The sequence below is a fragment of the Melitaea cinxia genome, chromosome 7 (genome assembly GCF_905220565.1).
Source record: "Melitaea cinxia chromosome 7, ilMelCinx1.1, whole genome shotgun sequence".
NCBI lineage: Eukaryota > Metazoa > Arthropoda > Insecta > Lepidoptera > Nymphalidae > Melitaea > Melitaea cinxia.
The window spans coordinates 13,661,468-13,682,147 of NC_059400.1; the positions used below are offsets into that span (position 1 = coordinate 13,661,468).

General features: G+C 33.1%; 1 protein-coding gene across 1 annotated transcript in view; it reads left to right on the forward strand.

Moving 5' to 3' along the window:
• LOC123655019 (protein timeless homolog) overlaps positions 1-20,680 on the forward strand; it is a 47,930-nt gene that overhangs the window by 14,683 nt on the left and 12,567 nt on the right. The window contains exons 9-15 of the mRNA XM_045590867.1: positions 5,766-5,916; positions 10,179-10,259; positions 10,360-10,466; positions 11,894-11,944; positions 15,803-15,875; positions 16,832-17,030; positions 20,248-20,396. Coding sequence (XP_045446823.1) covers positions 5,766-5,916; positions 10,179-10,259; positions 10,360-10,466; positions 11,894-11,944; positions 15,803-15,875; positions 16,832-17,030; positions 20,248-20,396 — 811 coding nt within the window. The remainder of the gene's footprint in view (positions 1-5,765; positions 5,917-10,178; positions 10,260-10,359; positions 10,467-11,893; positions 11,945-15,802; positions 15,876-16,831; positions 17,031-20,247; positions 20,397-20,680) is intronic.

Here is a 20,680-nt window from a genome sequence, read left to right on the forward strand (position 1 = left end):
ACTTTCGTAGTAGGGATTATATATATCTGCTCTCTGATCCTTCTCCTATATGCAGAAAGAGACCTATGCCTAGCAGTGGGTGGGATGTTACAGGATAAATCGTAAAAAAAAAACTGAGTGTGACAATCCTACGGCAAAATCAAACACTAATCTTCACATATCCCCAAAGGTTACTTTTACGCTGTATCATTACGATATCAACATTCAGTATTTATATTCATAAAGCACTTTCAAACGACCTCTATTTGAACTCATCCTAACCAAACGGATATCCTGCTGACAGTCCCCGAGGCATCGAATTCAGGTAAATGCCCAGCCGTGGGTTGTTAAAGGCTTAATCATCAACAACAAATTTAATAAACTACAATATTTGGAGCCGTAGTTTCGAATAGAAATAATATATTTCATAAATTTTTATCTTCGGCTACCGTTATATTTTCATTTATATTAATTTTATAACGTCTAAAATAATTTTGTTATATTAAAAATTTAAAATAAATTATGGGGAATTAGATGTGAAGAGAAAAATTGCATAAAAAAAACCATGATAAATTCTAAGAATAATAATTGAGACATGAATCTTAAATAAAAAATAAAAATAAAATGGTTCTAAATATATTTCTATAAACTATTTAAAAAATTCTTTATTACTTAAAGAAAATTTATTTTTACAAGGTACGTTGTTATATTGACTTAATTAAAGGGCATACTTAAACCAAACAGGACGTAAATTTTTCCGATTATGTGTTAACATATATAAAAAGAGTAATTCTGACGTAGTGACGACTTTGCGGCATTTGTTAATTTTTTCCGTCAAATTACGTTGTATTACTTGTCTATGTATTTGAAGTCGATTTTTTTTTCGTTTGCGAGCAAACACAATTATAAGTAAGTCAATAACTTTTTCAGTGCGAGTACAACACGCAAATGCTAGTTGGAATATTTCAAGTCGCCTCGTTAAGACTACTACTCTTAGTCACCCTAACGAACTTTTATATTAAATTGCTAATTTTCTTACCCCTTATAAGTTTCTTAATGAGTTGAACTCAGACTCATGAAATTATTGAGTCAAATGTGCTCATTTAAAAGCGAAATTATCATTTTTAGGATTCCGTACCTCAAAAGCAAAAAACGGAACCCTTATAGGATCACTTTGTTGGAGGTATCAAACTGAAATTCATCTCCAATACTCTCTTGAGAGTGTATTGTCACTTTGAGCTGTGAAAAAATCAAACTTCTAAGCCAACGCAATCAAAAGATACAGCCGTTTATGTTGCAAATTTTCGACACTCGCAAGGGAATCGAAATCTACAGGTACTTCCCGTGAACTAAGAATCTTGAAATTTGGTATGAAGCAATATCTTATAGCACAGATAAAGGAAACATTTCGAATGCATAAATTTTTAGTTACATCATAAAATAATTTTATTTTTAATAATTTTGTTTGTACTGAACCCTCGGTGCGTGAGTCCGAATCGTACTTGGATGGATTTTATTTTTTATTAAATTGTATTTGTACTTTAAACAAACAGCTTGCGTCTTACAATGTATTTGGTTGATTTATTCATATATTCCTGCCCTTCTCATGTTTATGAAAATAATATATATTTGTATTACAAAATATATATTTGTATTCATAGGAAAAACTAGTTTGGTAACGTAAGACTTTATATATTTCCTTTTCCACTAAGAAGTGTAAGATGGGCTTAAGTTAAATCGTATAAATAATGTTTGATAATCGTATAGCGTTTCAGATTTTTTACTGTTAGTCATATTGTTTACATGTTGACTTTAAAAAAAAAATCTCATTTTGGAAATTGGATTGGTTGAAATACTCTTTTATACGAGTTAAAATTACAGATAAATAGATCTTTGAAGTTTCATTGCGACTAAGAATTTCAAAGCTTCAGATAAGAAATACGTTTCGTAAAAAAAAAAAAGATATATATTTATAATGTCGCGTAAAATTCACTAAATTATTTCACCCCAACTCGCGATAAAAATTTCAAAAGAAATCGTTTACGTGGATAGAATCATAATAATTTGACTTCAATATTATTTTTGCCCGAAAAAAGACTTGGGACTAAACCTTAACACGTTGAACGCTTTATATCTAAAGTGGTAAAATGACTAACCCGCTGGCGCAGTTTGTAGTTTCTAGTTGCTTTTTGCTCCACGGGTTGCGGGCATGATTCCCGCCGAGTCTGGTTGTAATATTTGTATTTATATATGTATTATTTCTATGCATATTTATCACAAAAAAATAGCTATAACAGTCGGTTGTCATATATAACACAAGCATTAAATGGCTTGCCATAGGAGCAGACGACCGTGTGTGTATGTTACAAGATATTTATTTATTTCCGATTCAGCTTATCGCAGTCTACTGCTGGATATAGGCCTCCACAAAGTTCGCGGAAAAAATGGCGTTAACTCATGTGTGTTGCCCATAGTCACCACGCTGGGCAAGCGAGTTAGTGACCGATTTATTAACGCTTCAGCCTGTAATGTCCCACTACTGGGCATAGGCCTCTTTCCCCATGTAGGAGAAGGATCAGAGCTTAATCCACCACGCTGCTCCAATGCGGGTTGGCGGATATATTCCCTACTATGAGTAACGATTGCTATCAGGTGTACATGATAACAACCGGGACCGACGGCTTACATGCTCTTCGAGGCACGGTGGGGAGACCCACAAGGACTGCACAAACACCGAGACCACGGCAAACACATGTATGGCCAATACAAATGTTTGTCATGTGCGGGGATCGAACCCGCAACCGCTAGCGCAACAGGTACATGGCTGTATCCGTTGGTGACCGATTTATTTATCTATCATAAATGTAAAATTACTTTAAATAACTTCGACAATATTTCTAGATAGTTAATTAAGGAGAGCTCACATGCGGCTTGGCATCCACTAACCCCCTGATTTGTGAGGCACTTCGTTTTTAAGAGGCCTCTTAGAACCACAATTGAATCATATATTTTAAACTTTATTTCGACAAGAGTATTTCTTTCTGAGTAGGTAATATAATATTAAAGAGTCTCGAACAATTATTTAGCAAATAATAATAATAATAATACACTTTATTGTACACCAAAAACAGAAATAATACATGAAAGAAAGAAAATATTGACAATATATTCATTAGGTACAAAGGGCGGCCTTATCGCTAAAAAGCGATCTCTTCCAGGCAACCTTAGGGCAAAGGAAATGGTCTAGCGTCAGCATAGGTGTACAAGTTACAACAAATTTATTATAAATATTCAAATAATTAAACATATACATACATACATACATACATAAATAGATACATAAATACATACATACATACTGACATATATACATATATACCCACGTACATGCATACATACATATAAATACATATATGTATACATTATAATTATGAATTACTTGTTTCAAACTTTATTATTACGCTATTTACGATTTATCATATAAAAGTTTGTTACTTTTTTATCTTAGTATTATCACTTATCATAAGCTATTATTATATGTAAAGCACTAATTACTTTTAATATCATAATAAGTTAACTTAGCTCCTGCGCAAAATCTGGAACAGCCCGAATGGGGAAGTACCTTACAGAAGATCACAGCTAAATAATACTGGGCTACCGAAAACAAAAAGAATTTTCTAATTCGAAACAGTAATTCCTGAGATTAGCGCATCCAAACAAACAATCAAACTTTTTAGCTTTCAAATATTAGTATAGAAATATTACTCACAATAAATAATATATTTCGGTCCCGGTTCTTATCATTAGCCCCTGACAGTTTCAAATAGTTGTTGTGCTCCTGTGGTGACTAAGGTGATCAGAGTGCCTCGGGGGGAGGGCGTACAGGCCATCGTTTACAGTAATCACTTATTCTCAGGTGAGCCGTACGTTTGTCAACCATGTACAAAAAAACTGTGTTACATTGGTAGTTTCTTTTAAGAGCATGTGTGGTGTTTTTGCCGATTTCTCTCAGTTTATAATTTTTTTTTTATAATTACTGTTCAAAAGTGCAATAGACGAACTTTTTGAAACTGTCTCCCCGCTTACAGCCTATAATATATGATTAATAAAATATCAATATTAGGTACAACTAATTTTGATATTTTAAATACGAAAAATCAACCATATAAAATAAAAAGGTCTCACCCGACGCGTCGGATATAATCGCCTCGGCGTTCGACATGTTGACAGGATATTGATTTTGACATTTTTTTTTTTGAAGATTAATAAAACTAACTTTAAAAATTCTAATAAGAATGCGGAAATAAACAAAAGAATTCTAATAAGAATGTGGAAATAAACAAAAGAATTACTTACTCTATTACTAGCTAAACCTGACGGTTTTGCTACTGTTATACTTTTTAACCGAATTCAAAATAAGATGGAGGTCCTCAATTCGACTTTTGCTATACCTACCGTTATACCGACAACCAAAGGAATAGTTGTTAGGGTTCTTAAACGGTCACGTGGGTAAGTCAGCTGAGACGTACGAGAGTGTTCATGGTGGCATTGGCTAAGATCATTGCTCTATAGAGGGAGAAAATATTCTAAGAACCTGTATTGTATCTGATCTGGCCATCGTGAACATCGTCGCAAAGAATACTTAGCATGTTAACACCTATAAGAGTCGTAGTCAACTCAAAATTAGGGTTGTGTGAATAATTCGAACATACTAATTATTCGTTACAAACCGAATATTAATATTCGATTCGAAATTGGAATCGAATTATTCGAAAGTTCCCGTTCATATTTCAATATCGAATATTACAAACTTTGAATTCAAAATACTCGAAAATTTGGAATAATATAATAATTAGCGAATAATTCGGAAAAATTCGAATTATTCGAAAATTTTCGAATTATTCAAAAATTTTCAAATCAACAATTTTTTTTTTAAATTATTCGTCGAATTTCGAATAATACGAATTTTCGAATTATTCGATTTGATTTGATTCGAACGATATTCGCCCAACCCTATGCAAAATGAATATCTGCTGACCTGAAGAATATCGGTAAGGTATATCGGTAACCGAAAAAGCGATGTTTTGATGTCGTGAAACAGAACATGAGAGCCAATGGTCTAACCTAGAATGATATGGAGATATATAGATAAATGAATATGGAGCAGCGTTAGTCGGAAGGCAGATTCTGGCAATAAAAGCCGGTATTAATAATAGCTGGCAAAAGAAGAATACTTTACAATCTGTATTCAATGGTTCGTTGTATGGCTTTAATTTCGCCAGTGTCATACGGCGTGGAGAAGATAATAATCGGTATTTCGTAATAAAAATCGTTGTTTAGTTCAATTGAACAAACGAATAAATCTATATATTAATACGTGAAGCAAAAACATTTTATTCCTTTTTTCGTAAAATTGTGTTATTTTTGGCGTCAACTTGTGGAGGCCTATGTCCAGCAGTGGACTGTATAGGCTGTAATGATGATGATGATGATGATGATGATTAGAATCAAGTATGTATTAATATTGTTATAATCAAGTAATAATATCAATGTTAAAACTATATATAATTGTTAGTATCGATTATTTATATGTGTCAATGCTTAAAGTGAATGATGTATGTAGGGTAGATGGAAATAAGAGGTTAGATGTAAGATGTCTTGGAGAAAATTTCAATGTAAACAGATCAAGCAGTGAAATAAATCGGTGAATATTTTTGTGATCCGAGTTTATTTAATTGAAAATCGAACTGATCCTGCACAAGGAATTAACAAAACATTGTTTCCAGAACAGAAACCGAAACCACAGAAACCTAAACAAGTGGAAATACCTCGATGGGAAGAAATTCGACCGCAGATAGCCGCGGTACTGACGTCGGGTGTTGAAGAATACCCGCCGCCCTTTGACGCAGCCTCCGACACGCCTATTGATCAACAGAAGTAAGTAAACATTTTTTATAAGTATTTTCGTAAGTGAATATATTTTATTAGTCTCTTGCCGCAGTTTGGTTAGGGTTAAAACGCTACCCCTGGTACCACTGTCACACTTCGAAACCCCCATGGTTATATGGAAATATCCATTGTTAAAGTTTTGAGATTAGAAAAAGAATTTCGCAGCTTTCACACGTAATTTTAACATTTCACAAACGTTTTTTTTTATTTCACACGTTGTTTTCACATTTCACACGTTATTTTCACATTTCATGTTCGGAGGCATTTCATAATTAATCCTTCTTTTACATGGCAAAATAGACCAGCTGTGGGATATTACAGGCTGAATTTTGATCGTGATTCTGATAATGAATAAATGTTAATTCGCTGTAGCCTGTTATTCTATATTTCGAACACGTAACACAAACATACTTAAAGACTTTTAACGATATCTAAATATATGTACTTCCTACTAAAATACATTCAATCACGTAATGGTACATTCGATGCATTTTCTTAATGAAATAGATTCGTCGTCCGCCTCGCGAACTTCGAAGGAAATACAACAATACATTTTTTTTTCTTTAAAATGACTTCGTAGAATTGAAAAGATTTTTTTCTTTTTTTTTAATGATGACAGGATTGTTAGACCTTTTTCTTTGTTATAATCTTGTTTTCGAATTACAGTTAATAACGAAAATATATAGAGTCAGATGTTATGCTTAATTATTTTTTTCTTCTTAATCTTTTTGATCGCTTTCTCGATTTCGTCAACGCTTATTTCTGGAATGGAACCCAGAGGCACTTTCCAATGGTTTACTCGGAAACTCTTCATTAAGCAGTCGCTTGTAGTATAGACCCGTCAGTGGGAATCCATTTTCATATTAAATATACTTATTGATCTGAATACCTAAACCGGTTTGATGTGTCACAAACTTAAATATTTATTTGTCATTTCAGACTTCTCAAGTTTAGAGTAAAAAAGTGCATCAGACTGACATTGGCCTACCTTACGCTTAGTCATCTTTTTCGCTGATTTGTATTATATATGTTACGCTCAAAGATCGAAAACGCTCATTGAGCGGAAAAATAGCTCACAACGCGATGTGGTCACAGTAAAACATCCACATAGCGAAATTCGTGTTATGGCTCTTATGAAAACGCGCACGACGCGTTGTGGCAATCAAAGAAAGACCAAATAGCGAAATTCGTGTCGTGGCTTACATGCTATTCGATCTCAACGCGTTGTGGCAATGAAGAAAAGCCATGACGCGTATGGAATACTATTTGATTACAACGCACACTACTTTCCGATATAGATCCTACTAGGCCTAGGCTGGAAACGTTTTGGTAGATGTCCTTAAGAAATATATTTCATTTTATAAAATCACGGCATAACGTGTTTCTCAGTATCAAATATATTAAGTATATAATTATATAAATTAAAATGAAACGATATTTATTATTTATTGAGATTACTTTATATTTAAAAAAATCAATGTATTAAGTAATAAATCACTGAACACAAAATATTCATATCATTTGTAAATTACTCATAATTCACATAAAATGATAAGGGTTTTAATTTTTTCATGACAATTAAAATGAAAAGAAATGATGAAATCGTCCTTGAATTTCTGTATTTCTTGATCAGCCATTCATTGATGGGCAGCCAGTTTGTGGTGCATACACTGAAACCATGTGGTTGTTAATCCATGGCTAGTTTAACTTCTATGAGTCTGTCACTTTAGTTATCGTTAATTACACGTTGTTTAAGGTTCGAATCAAACACTATTGAAACTTTATTTTGAGTGTTTGTAGCGCCGTAATATCAAATTTGGTAGCCAAATCGTAGATCTCGTGACTTTAGCCCTTTCCATTTGGTTTCTTGTAGGCAATATGCATACAACAGACATAATATGTTAATTTGCCGAGCTTTTAGCACATTTGCTAATTCATTTTGATCCGTTGAGAGGATCAAGGTTCCCCGTGGCTAATCTAATAAGGAATAAGGTATTATGCACTGCGAGTTTGCATGATTGTCATATTGCCCGTCGCTTAAGGGGGACGCCTTGCATTCTCGTTTTCGAGTTCGTATTTCTCGCATTATCATGGCCATACCAATAATTTCTTCGCTTCAGCCTGTAATATCCCACTACTCGCCTCTTTCCCCATGTAGGAGAAGGATCAGAGCTTAATCCACCACGCTGCTCCAATGCGGGTTAGCAGATATATACTCTACTGTTACTCAAGAATTTCTATATACTATTATTTATTTTGAGTATAAAAAAACAGTCGATTAAAAATTATAATAAAAAAAAAAATTAGAATGCATTTTTTTTGTAAAAGGATATTTCAATTTAAATGCTTTTAGAAAGCTCATTGCAACATGTACTAATTGTACACATTAATATACCTTATTTTATAATAACTTTAAATGCCTAGTAAAGGGACTTATAGTATAACCCGTACCTGTTGGTTACTTATAATTGTAATGTCTTATACTATACATTATATATTACTATATATTATAATAATGTTGAGAGCATACGAGTATATTATAGGTATAACATATTTGAATGTTCGCTTCGCTTCAGTCTGTAATATCTCACTACTGGGCATAGACCTCATTCCCCATGTAGGAGAAGGATCAGAACTTAATCCACCACGCTGCTCCAATGCGGGTTGGCGGATAATTTCCCTACTATGAGTAACGATCGCTATCAGAGGTGTACATGATAACAACCGGGACCGACGGCTTAACGTGCTCTCCGAGGCACGATGGGAAGACCCACAAGGACTGCACAAACACCCAGACCACGGCAAACACCTGTATGGCCAATACAAATGTTTGTCACGTGCGGGGATCGAAACCGCAACCGCCGACCCAACATGTACAATCTATGGCTGAAACCGTTGCGCCAACGCTATTTGAATGTTACTAAATTCATAAACATCAACATTTTATTCCTGTCCGCTTTTTTAATAAATAAAATTTTGTAATCGCGAACAAAATTGCGAGTACAGCTCTTACTTAATGTACTTACGTAAGTGTATATTTTGTTTTTACATTTTATGTTATAGACACGAAATAAATATTTCGTTCCATATATTTCAAGTATTTGAGTCATTTCATCGTTGTATCTTTTTGAACTTACAATATTTCTGGCTTCAAAGTAAATAGCCTGGATGCTTAAGAGATTTCGTAAACGTTGTACGCCTTATTATTCTTAAAAGCCCTTTAGCTCTGCCTGTCCCGTCTAGACGCTGAATTTCGATGAACACATTGAAAGTCGAAAGCTTTGTAAGACTTGACCAATCTTCAATATGCAGTACTTTTTGTTGATTTTTCTTAAGTGTTTTTTTTTTTTAAATAACCGGTTAATACTGTCAAGCTACTTTATTTCTAATATCATGGACTTTGCCTGGAAGAGATTGCTTATTTAGCAATAAGGCCGCCTCTTCTGCATTTCTGTTATAAATATTGTTACACTGTACTTGTAATATTTTTTTGTATGCAATAAAGAATATGTCAATGTAACACGCGTTAGGAGTTGATTTATTATTGCCATATTACAAAATAGTTTTAATTTGTTGCCATACCCTACAAATAATACTTGTATTGTAATGTTATTATAAGAAGTTATTGTTTTTATATTTTATTTTTTAAAGAAATGTTCGGTGACCGGCTGGTATATACCAGACCATAATTATTCCAGATGCTAGTACCTTTAAATGTATGTAAAGATGTTAGTCCCATATAAAAGTTAGTTATCGTATAAAAGTGATAATGATCATTACGACTATGATCATATCGTATGTATGAGTGAAAAGCTCCAGTAATTCTCGTGTATAAGAGAGCTATGATACATCGCTAAAATTAATTCTCAAAATGGGTAAAATTATGTCTCATCAGACTTAAATATGGATTTTATATGAAATAGATATTTTAAGTCTTTGTATGTATAAAGACAACGAGAAAATTTCAAATCGCACTTTTTTTTATAGCTTTGTCCTGCGGATTCGCAACAAAAACAAACTCATATTCAACAAATATTTTTTTTATATAAATTGTATAGATAGGGAAATTATCCGCTAAAATGCAGTGAAGTAGTTTGGTGAATTAAGTTCCAATTATCCTATATGGAGGAACAGGTCTTTGCCCAACTGCGAAATACGCCACAGGCTGATTTAGTCAAGGAAGCTGAACCACAAATATTTATTCAGAAAATGTTGTCCTAAATATTTAAATATGAATATTTTTTTATTAGGGAGGATTGTATGAAGAAAATACAAAAATTGATGCGAGTTCACAACTATGAAGGTGCCGTGGGAACTTTACGTGCAGCGAGGTAAAAATACTTATCAATAGAACAATTATAATATATTTTAATAGATGAATTATTACTTTTCATTATATATTTAGTAATTGTGACATAATCTATGAAACAGGGAAGTGTGGCCCGAAGAGGGTATATTTGGAGTGGAGGGTATACCGGAGGATGAAGAGTTAGACATGCTCGAGACCATTTATAACACTGACTTGGGTGTTGATGTCGGTTAGTTTATATTTGTCTATATACAAGCATGAGGTATTCAATTAACGACTATTTACGACACCAGCAATTTATACTAAGGTAACATAAAAGTGAACTTTACAATAGAGGCTTATAAAAGGGAAAAACGTGATACCTTTTATATTAATTAAGAAACTCATTTGAAAATTAGTATCTTTAATAGTTAATTTATTCATTGCAATTTCACAATTTTTTTATTACATATTAAGAATTAAATTATTAATTAATATAGTAATTAATAATTTTATCAAGGTCGCATTGAGTTGGCGTAGTATAAATTGTTGGTGTCGATTTGTAAGCTGTACAGAAACATTTATTTGAATAGAGGCAGTAGTTTAGTAGGATTACATTAAACTACATATATACTATTTACTATTTATAAGCTATATGAGAAAATCAGTTTTATACTTATGCGATATGGTTTTAGATTTCTATCTATTTTTATGTATGCAATTAGCTTAGATAGTAGCCTAAGATTCGAACTAGACAAGGTCTTCACCCTTCCACTCAAAGAATAAAATGAATTTCATATCGACTTTTGTATGTTAAATATAAATCGTATAAGTTTACTGGAAATTTTCATTGTATTTGACAAGCGCCATTCAAACCAGATTTGTAGCAGACAACCCTATGTTATCGTATTTGCAATGAAACAAGCGCTCATTATGATGTAAGATTTATTTATTACGTACAATTTTTTTTTTCTGATATGCCAAAATAAATATGAATTGCTGTGTGAGTACGGCAATAAAAAATATAGCCGCCCTATCTTTTTCAGCGGGTGTCGTAAAAGGCGACTAAGGGATGGCACAGTTCCACTACCACCTTGGAACTTAAAAACCCGACCGATGGTGGGATAACCATCCAATTGCTGGCTTTGAAATACACAGGCTGAAGACGAGCAGCAGCGTCTTCGGTGCGACAAAGCCAGTACTGCGGTCACCAACCCGCCTGCCCAGCGTGGTGACTATGGGCAACACACATGAGTTCACGCCATTTTTGGCTCGAACCTGTGAAGGCCTTATGTCCAGCAATGGACTATGATAGGCTGAAATGATGATGATGATGAAATATAAAATAATTTTCTTCGATTAAGCAGATGGGTGAAGTTCGTCTCTAGTTTGGATCTCCTGCTTTATTATTGATGACCAATGTGGCAAATATGTATGACTACTGTCTAAGACTAGACCTAGACTAATTAGAGTAACATCTGCAAGCATTGTCTTAAAATGAAACAACTAAATATAAGTTTAGACAAACCACAAATGTCTGTCAAACGAAGCCACGTTCAAATGCTACTCAGTATAATATGAATACGACGCAAATTTTTGTTTTGAAAGATGATTTAAAATTTTATTTATAATTATCAAATTATGAAAAGATATTTATGTATTTTTATTTTCTTTTAGATGTAACAATAAATGAGGAGGAAACACAGGAAAATTCAGAGTATGATGATGGTAAGTACGTTTATATAGAAACACCATATCCGATTGTGAATAGAAACTGCTCCACTCCTGTATAGGCTGTATTTAATATTCTAATATTTTATAGCCTATAATCTCCCACATTATTTAATGTGTTTAAGATTTGTAACGCAAAAGCAAATATTAAAATAGTACAAGAATTTTCCACGATTGAAGTATACCCAAGAAATATCCCATCTATAGAAACATATTTTTTTATTTCTTCGAATACCTAAAGAAGTCTAAAATAAAAATATTTTTCTGTAGATAAAGTTATAAGAGAGAACCATCCTAACGGTCTGGGTGGACGTTTAGTAAAAACTATTGAAGGTAGATTTTCTTCATTTCACTCGTAATGTTTTCTCCTTGAATTTGTTATTTTCAACTGGTTTTATAATAGCTGTTGCCCGCAGCTTTGAACGCATACTGAGAAATTTCTATACAAGTTTTCAACACAAATTTTACAATCTTAGATGTAGAATTTCTAAAGATATCATAATTCATTTCATTCAAGTGTGAAACATCATTAATCAGTCAGTCTTGTGAATAAGAACAAGTTGTTTTATATAAGGAAAAGGGGGAACGGGATAATACATCAATTTTACAAATCTACTATTAATATTGTTTAGCTTTGTGCAATTGTATCATAATCAAACCTCGCAAAAAGTATAGCTTTACATGTGTTCGGTAGTGAAAGTGTCGATAATAACCTGTGTGAAACATATTAACCAGTCCTTACTAAACTTTTTCGACATAATGAAGAAGTTGAAAAGACGCATGTTCTATATTAATAAAAACTAAAAAGATACACTTTATGTGCCCAAATATATTTGGTCGGGGAAAAGTTTTTCGTGTTTTATATAGAAATTCAAGGAAAGATTTTTTACAAATTTTATTTACATCAAATTATATTATAATATATATGTACAATTTTGTTCGAGGCTATATATATAACCGGCCTTTAATTTATGGGACGTTAAATTTTTGTTATTTCTGACTTTACCTCAAGTCCGGTGCTGCGGGAAGTGCACTCATGCTCCGTTCCACGACTTTCACATGTTATTTTCGAACAAAAATACGTAAAAACGATCTCAACTCAAGATCAACATACGATACGAATTGACCTTTAACGACTGACAAATAGACACTTTTAAAGAAAATAACGCGTCAGACATAATATTCTAATAAAATTAGTAACATTGCGTGCTAGAATATAGGTGTAGAAATTCGAAAAATACCCAAAACCGAATCGGAGCACCCCAGTGTCCACGTGGTCTTGGTCTGCCCTACCCCTAGAGGGTTTTTTTTAAGCCGGAGGCGCGGAGGGAGGGCAGCCCTCCCCCGCCGTGCGAAAGCGTGCGAACGAATGCGGAGAGGAGCGGCTGAGGAACGAAGTATGAGTGAGCGTGAAGAAGGGCTGCACTTCCCGCAGCGCCAGAGCCAAGCGTTACTCTAACCTTAAAGGTGATAGGTTAATTTTTTCCGATTTAAAAATTGAACCTCAAAACTTCAACCACGATATCTCCGTAACCACGTTTACAAGATAATAGTTATCGGGGGGGGGGACCCAACCTCCCTCCCTCCCCTTCACCCCCCTAGCCCCATAATTAGAGGCCGATTTTGTACATCATAACCTTGTTTGATAACTTGCCGCCATCTCGTAAGTAGTGACAGACATTATTTCAACACATTAATCAAATGGATCAAAACTGTTTTATGGTCAATTCTCAGATCTTCAGCTATATCGTAACAATTTTAATGTCGATCTAGTTCTGACCTGGTTTGAAATCAAAACTTCGTGACCAATAACGCTTTAACCAATTTCGTGCAGTAAGAGTAAGTAAGAGTTCTTACTGACACTGCATTAGGTCCATTAACGTCACAAATTTGTTTCGCGGTTTGAGTTGAATTTTTAACTTTTTTAAAGATAAAGTTTAAAATAACGATTTCCTTCGTTGGATTCAACCATTTTGGCGGACAGAAAAATAAATGAAAAGTGGCGGGAAACTGCTTTTTACTTTTTAATTACATTTTAAAAATGTCAATCTTTTATGTTTTCAAAACCAGCCAGTTACAAACAGTACAATTAAAAATATTTTATTGCAACTTTTCACTAGACAATAGGATATGAAATGAAATGAAAACATGAAATAAAATGAAAACATTTATTTCGTCGTAAGGTTGTCATAAGATATTATAAGATTTCGTTATATATATATTATACACTTAACGAAAGTCAAAGTAATGTCATTCACAAAAATAATAATAGAAATAATAAAAGAAAGTTAAGGTAGGCAAAAGACTTTTTCTCCGACATATTAAGACACGCTCAAAGCTGAAAAGTATTGTCTTGTAAAAACGTAAGTAACATGTAGTTTGATCATTATAATTTAAGAATTTTTCTCCGTTTTGATAAATTTACTTTTGTTTTAGTACCAAAGTCTTTTTAAGTTATTAAATTTAGCTTGAAATAAAATCGGGTAGCTCTGCCCATCATATTGCGGGTAACCCTGGCAGAATATTTGAGCCTACTTCTTAAAGGAAATTCATAAAATTAATGTAAATACAAACATCTGTCGTTTGTGAGTGTAAAATGCCTAAATTCAAAACAGGTGTAAAATATGTTCAGACATTGCGATTTCGCAATGGCCTGAAAATAAATTTAATGTTTATATTATAAGGAAATTAACAGCTTTTTGTTCGGTGCAGGATTATATTAATGATGAAGATGTGTGGATTTAGTGACGCCAATCAAAAAATCCACAAATGCATAAAAATGTCGAGTTAATAATTAGAGTAAAACAGGAATGAATAGTAGAAATTCAAGATATTCATACTATCCGGATAATTTCGCATTAAAGCATCGCAGTGTTCTCGACGCTCGTTAGAGGACGAGTCTTGCACTAGATTAAATTTCGCTATAAAATTATACTGAAATATGAAAGAACCGTTTAGACTTTTATAGGGAATTATTTATTAAAGACTACAAATGCGATTTTGTATTTATATTATAGCATTTTAGAATATATATGAAAAGCATGATGATCTATGTAGCGATTTTCATTGAAATCGGTCTAGTAACTTTTGATTGAAAGAGTAATAAACATAGGTCATCATCCGTCCTCAAAAACTTTCGCATTTATGTTACTAGCCCGCCCCGGTTTCGTACGGTTACAAAAACTGTCAGCGTTCCTCTACTATGTTATACATGTATTATACATATAGACCTTCCTCTGGAATAACTCTATTTACTAAAGAAAACCACATCAAAATCTAATCATACAGACAGCGACTTTGTTTTATACTATGTAATGATTAGTGGGATCTTTTTTGTATTGTTAGTCTTTAAAGACAAACTTATTTTATTTTATTGCGATCGGTCAAGCCGTTGAGCCGTGAAAGTGAAACAAACAAACTCACATTCACATTTATACAATTAGTATGTAATTTTTAAATCAAATTTTACTATCTCAAGTCATAGAAATATGAATTTATAAATTATAACGTTTCTGTAAAGCATATGCTTTAAAAGAAAGTACATTTTGAATACTATTTCTAAGCAATATTAGTTGTAACATCTCTACCATGATAAAAGAATTTGATATGGAAAAATAGTCTGAAACTTAAAAACTTTGGGAACGACTTGAAAAGATTAGCTTTTCGTTTCTTTTACTATTCTTAATACTGTAGTCACCAACCCGCCTGTCCAGCGTGGTGACTATGGGCAACACACATGAGTTCACGCCAATTTTGGAGTGAACTTGTGGAGGCCTATGACCAGCAATGGACTGTGATAGGCTGAAATGATGATGATGAATACTGTGGTGTAATATTACTTTTTTTTGTTAATAGAGGAAGAAGACGAAGAGGATAAAACGACATCAATCGTGGAAACAGATTTCGATTTTCAAGATTTCGTTAACAGGTAAGTCTTATTAATTACTATCGAACATCCTCAAAGAAAAATTAATCTAGGATTAGTACTAGCTACATTATGGCCTATGCTATTTCCCCGTATTTGTGTTTACTGCACTTCATGTTTATTTAAGGCCAATAGCAATGACGAGTCCATAGGCGCAGTTCGTAGTAACCCTGTATCTCATCCTGCTCTGAGGGTTGTGGGATTGATTCAATCAGCTGTCACCTAAAACAGGCATTAAGTTGCATAGGAATAATCTACTAAGTGTGTATGTTACACATTTATAATCTTCTCGAAATAATAGATTGTAACGCAAATATGTTTATTATGTATGTTAAAAAAGTATTTTACTATTTCAATTTATATTAAAAAAAAATGTAAACATTAAGAAAACAAAGTGCTTATCAACAAACCAACAACTTTAATTTAACTAACTATACAATAAACGCGAGCTATTCAAAGAAAAATTGTCAGCCAAAAATTTAATGTATACATGTATAATACAAAAACACAAAAATATCACAACTAGCTCGTTGGCTCAGTTTGCAGTGACATTACATTCTGCTCCGGGAGTTTTAGGTTCGATATCTGCCCCTAGTCTTTGTATATGATTATTTACATTTGAAATTATATATAAGATTATTAAAAAAATATATTTATATCAGGTAGTTATTACTGAAATCGCCAGCATTATGTTGCCTACCTTAGGAACAAACGATAGTGTATCTTAAAATATATCGAAGGAGACTGGTAAATTCCATATTTATTTATTTTAGCTCTATTCGACAATTAATATTATAAATTTCTTTGCCCAAAATTATATATTGAATATCCCTAACATTAATACTTAAAAAAGTTTAAAATCCACCTGCAATTCAATTAAAAACCAAAGCCAACACACACAATAGTCAAAGAATATATCATCCAAACGAAACTCGCTTTGCTAAAACACGTCCTTTCAGATTCTGTCACCCGCGAGTCGTGAGCTCTTGTGTGAGCCTTTTGGAACATTACGACAAAAACCCGCCTCACACAAACCACTGTATCGTAAAGATGTTACACAGAATAGCCTGGGACTGTCGACGACCGGCTATGATGTTTCAGGCAACGCTTTTTTTAATATTTCAAAAGATACTACACAACCCTGCACCGCATTTGAAGGTATAGTATATATTGAGTAAATTTTATTATGAAATAATCCTGTCAAAAGTTTTATTCGTTTCCAGTTTTGAATGCACCATAGAATTATGTGTACTGTAAATGGAAGTATTTTTCTTTTAAGTCATTTAGGTAAAAAAGCAGTGTTCCTGTTGGTGAGTAAGGCGACCGGAGCTTCTGGGGTATTGGGGGTAGGGTCGGCAACGCACTTGCGATGTTTCTGGTGTTACAGGCGTACGGCTTACCACCAGGTAAGCCGTACGCTTGTTTGCCGACTTAGTTATATATTTAAAAAAATAAGGTGTAGTTTTAGCTTTGCAGTAATTAGCTACAGATATAAATATCTGTAGCTAAAGTGTATGTTCAATTTATATAATTAATGTGTGTCTTATTAAAAAGTTTCGTTCTTGTTTATATAGTTCTATTTTTGTCTATATATGTATCTTATTAACCAATTAAAGTTAGAAACGATACGATACGATACGATCGCAACTTGCGACATGAAGGTATTAAGACTTTAATTAAAACCTTTTATTAAGCCTTTGTAAATTTTCCGTAATAGTATACTGATATAATTTTTAAGAAATTTAAAAAATATTATTAGTTTTTGTTCAATTACGAGTAAATTTTTAAGAGTAATTATTATATAATTTTCGTACCGTAGCGTAGAAAAGTTTACCGTAGCACTCGAATTATCTGCTACGTCGTAGGTAATCTCGTAGTAAACAACAATGATCTACGAATTTCTCTCACATAATTGACAATAACTAAATCTGTGTTTAAAAACTGTATTTGTTATTTTCTAAAATACTAAATTTCCTAAATACTTTTTTGTACTTAATTAAAAACCAATTAACAAAATTTAAAAAAAAAAAATCAAGAACTAGAAAATATATATAAAATTCAACATTTTTTTTTCAAATTGTGTTGCTTCTATACTATCCGAAGGAATTTCGTTCCTACCTGGTGTTCCATGACACCACATAATATTTTTAATATCATATCAAAAATCGACCGTTACAGATATGATATTAAAAAATGTTTAGAATTTCGTAATGTGTGGGAAACACAAAAATAAAATCGTACAAATTTAAAACTAGCATGGTGTCGTCTCCTGTCAAAGATTTTCATTGTAATATGGAACTTTGAATAGTTACGGGTTTCTGTAAAGAACTCGCTATCTCGAGTAGAAATATTTTCGTGTTCCTTAGCAGGACCGGACCGGGCATGCCCGATCTGGACCGGATGAGGTATGTAACGCAGAAGATTTGTCTGGACCTGATCAGGATCAGATGAGATTTCCTGATCAGGTCCAGATCAATCATCTGCGTTACATACCTTGTCTGGTCCGAGTCGGGTATTCCCGGTCCGGTTTTTAAAAAAACACGAATGTATATTCTTACAAAAATTGTTTGATAAAAAAAAAGTGAATTGATATTATAAATATGTTATGTAACATAATTATCATTATATTTATTTAAGTTTATTTTTTCCAATGTGTTATTTATTTTTGTATTTACTTTAAATATCAATTATTTTTATTTATTTTTATATTATTAATTAATTATTATTGCTAATTAAATTGTATTTATTAACTTCTATTAATTAACTACTTCCTACTACTCAAGATTGCTCTACTGTGTAGAAATAGACTAGCTACTGTCCTGATAACTGTATATATAGTAAGTGTGCTTAAAAACATCGATAGCGCGCGATAGCGCGATTTAGGCTCAGTTCACGTAATTTCTTTCAGGCTATCCCAGGCCAGGTCCTGATGCTGTTATGCCTTACCATAACTTGATTATATTTTACATCAGGCTATCCTTGTCTGGACCAGACCTGGTCCAGACAAGGATGGTCCTGATAGAGCTTGCCGGATCTGGCATGCCTCAGAGGCCTGATCCGGTCCAGAGATACATGATCTAGTTTAGCCTGACTTTTTTTCTAGTCGGGATAGACGGGGCCACGGTCGCTTAGACCGAATATAAAATCATCGTATCAAAAATTTCGATCTAGCGGGTACATCGTTCCATAGCTTAATTGGTTAAAGCACCGACACGGTCAGTCGGAGATGCAGGTTCGATCCCCGCTGGAATGGTCGATTTTTGATATGATATAAAAAAATGTTTTGATATAAAATATTGTAAATTTAAAACCGTAGTTATTTGTTAATTATTAATATTTGAATTTATACTTTCAATTTTGATTATCGTTTATCGTAACAAGAAAAGGTTAAATTGAAATTTACGAACAATTTAGCGAATGCCCTAAAAAGTAACGTTTAATTCTTATTACTCGAAATAAACGGAAAGCGGAACATTCGCCGAGTTCCATACAATATCCTAAAGCTCACTTATGCGGTTACATTTACTACAACATTTATTACGAAAGCCCGACTCTAACCGCTTTATCTAAATAAGCCGAGAAAGTATGCAGAGGGGAGGAAATTGTAGGCAACAGTCTAGCCAATTGGCAAATCTTGACGGAAATATAACAAATCTGACGAGGAATAAAACGAATTAACGATACAGACGAATGGGAGATTTCTTGAATCTAAAGGAAATAAGGTCCATAAATAGGGGTGGGAAGTGCTTGCATTTGAAATGTTATTCGAAATCGAAGTAGCAAAATGATAATTTGGAACTCGTGTTACCTATAACTTTTATACTACGATAAGTTTGAAGTCATTTTTAACCGACTTCAAAAAAAGGAGGAGTATACTCAATTCGACCGTATATTTTTTTTTTTTTTGGAACTAAACTTGTGCCAATATCTGTTGTAAAACTAGTACTTAAACATTTAGTCTTTGCTAGTTTTTTATACTCCTTCGAAACTGAGTTATTGGTTAAGGTATTTAACTCTACTAAAATAACTTTCATTATAAAAGATTACATCACTTCAGCCTATCGTAATCCACTGCTGGGCATAGGCCTTTCCTAGTTCGCGTCAAAAATGGCGTGAGCTCATGTGTTTTGCCCATCTTCGGCACGTTTATTTCAAAGTCAGCAATAGGATGGGTATCCCGCTATCGGTCGGCTTTTTAAATTTCAAAGTTGTACTGGAACTGTGTATCTCTTAGTCGAGACAATTGAATAAATAGGAACAAAAATGGAACACCAAATTGGCTTTTTATTGTATTCAGTGGCTTTGTTGTATTCTTTTTTTAATAAAAGCAGTTAACAAAGAGACTTAAAACTAATTCTAATGTAACGTTCGACAGGAATTGGAAAAGTTCGCCATATTTGTTCTAAGGAAATTCACCGAAATAGCATCGAATAGCGGTAAAGTTTTTATCGAGCTGTTATTTTGGAAGAACTCTAAAGACGCTGTCGAGATCGAGCTCGGTTACGATCTCTACAACGACCAGAGGTAAGTTTAACGCAATCGTAAAAGAAACAATAGCTTTTAAATATTTTTCGCATTAAATCTTACTGGATTAAGTTTTTCTTTTAAAAACTACCGAACTTAGCATATATGTGAAAACTGTAAAATTAATCCCGAATGCCCGGTTGCAGTAGTTAGCAGGTAACCTTCTTTTCGCTTCAGAATCGTTAAAATGTATATAGATATGAATGATGTATTTATTAAAAAAATATAGTGTAAATTGATTGTTAACATTGATCATGTTATCTAAATCAGACATATTAGATTGT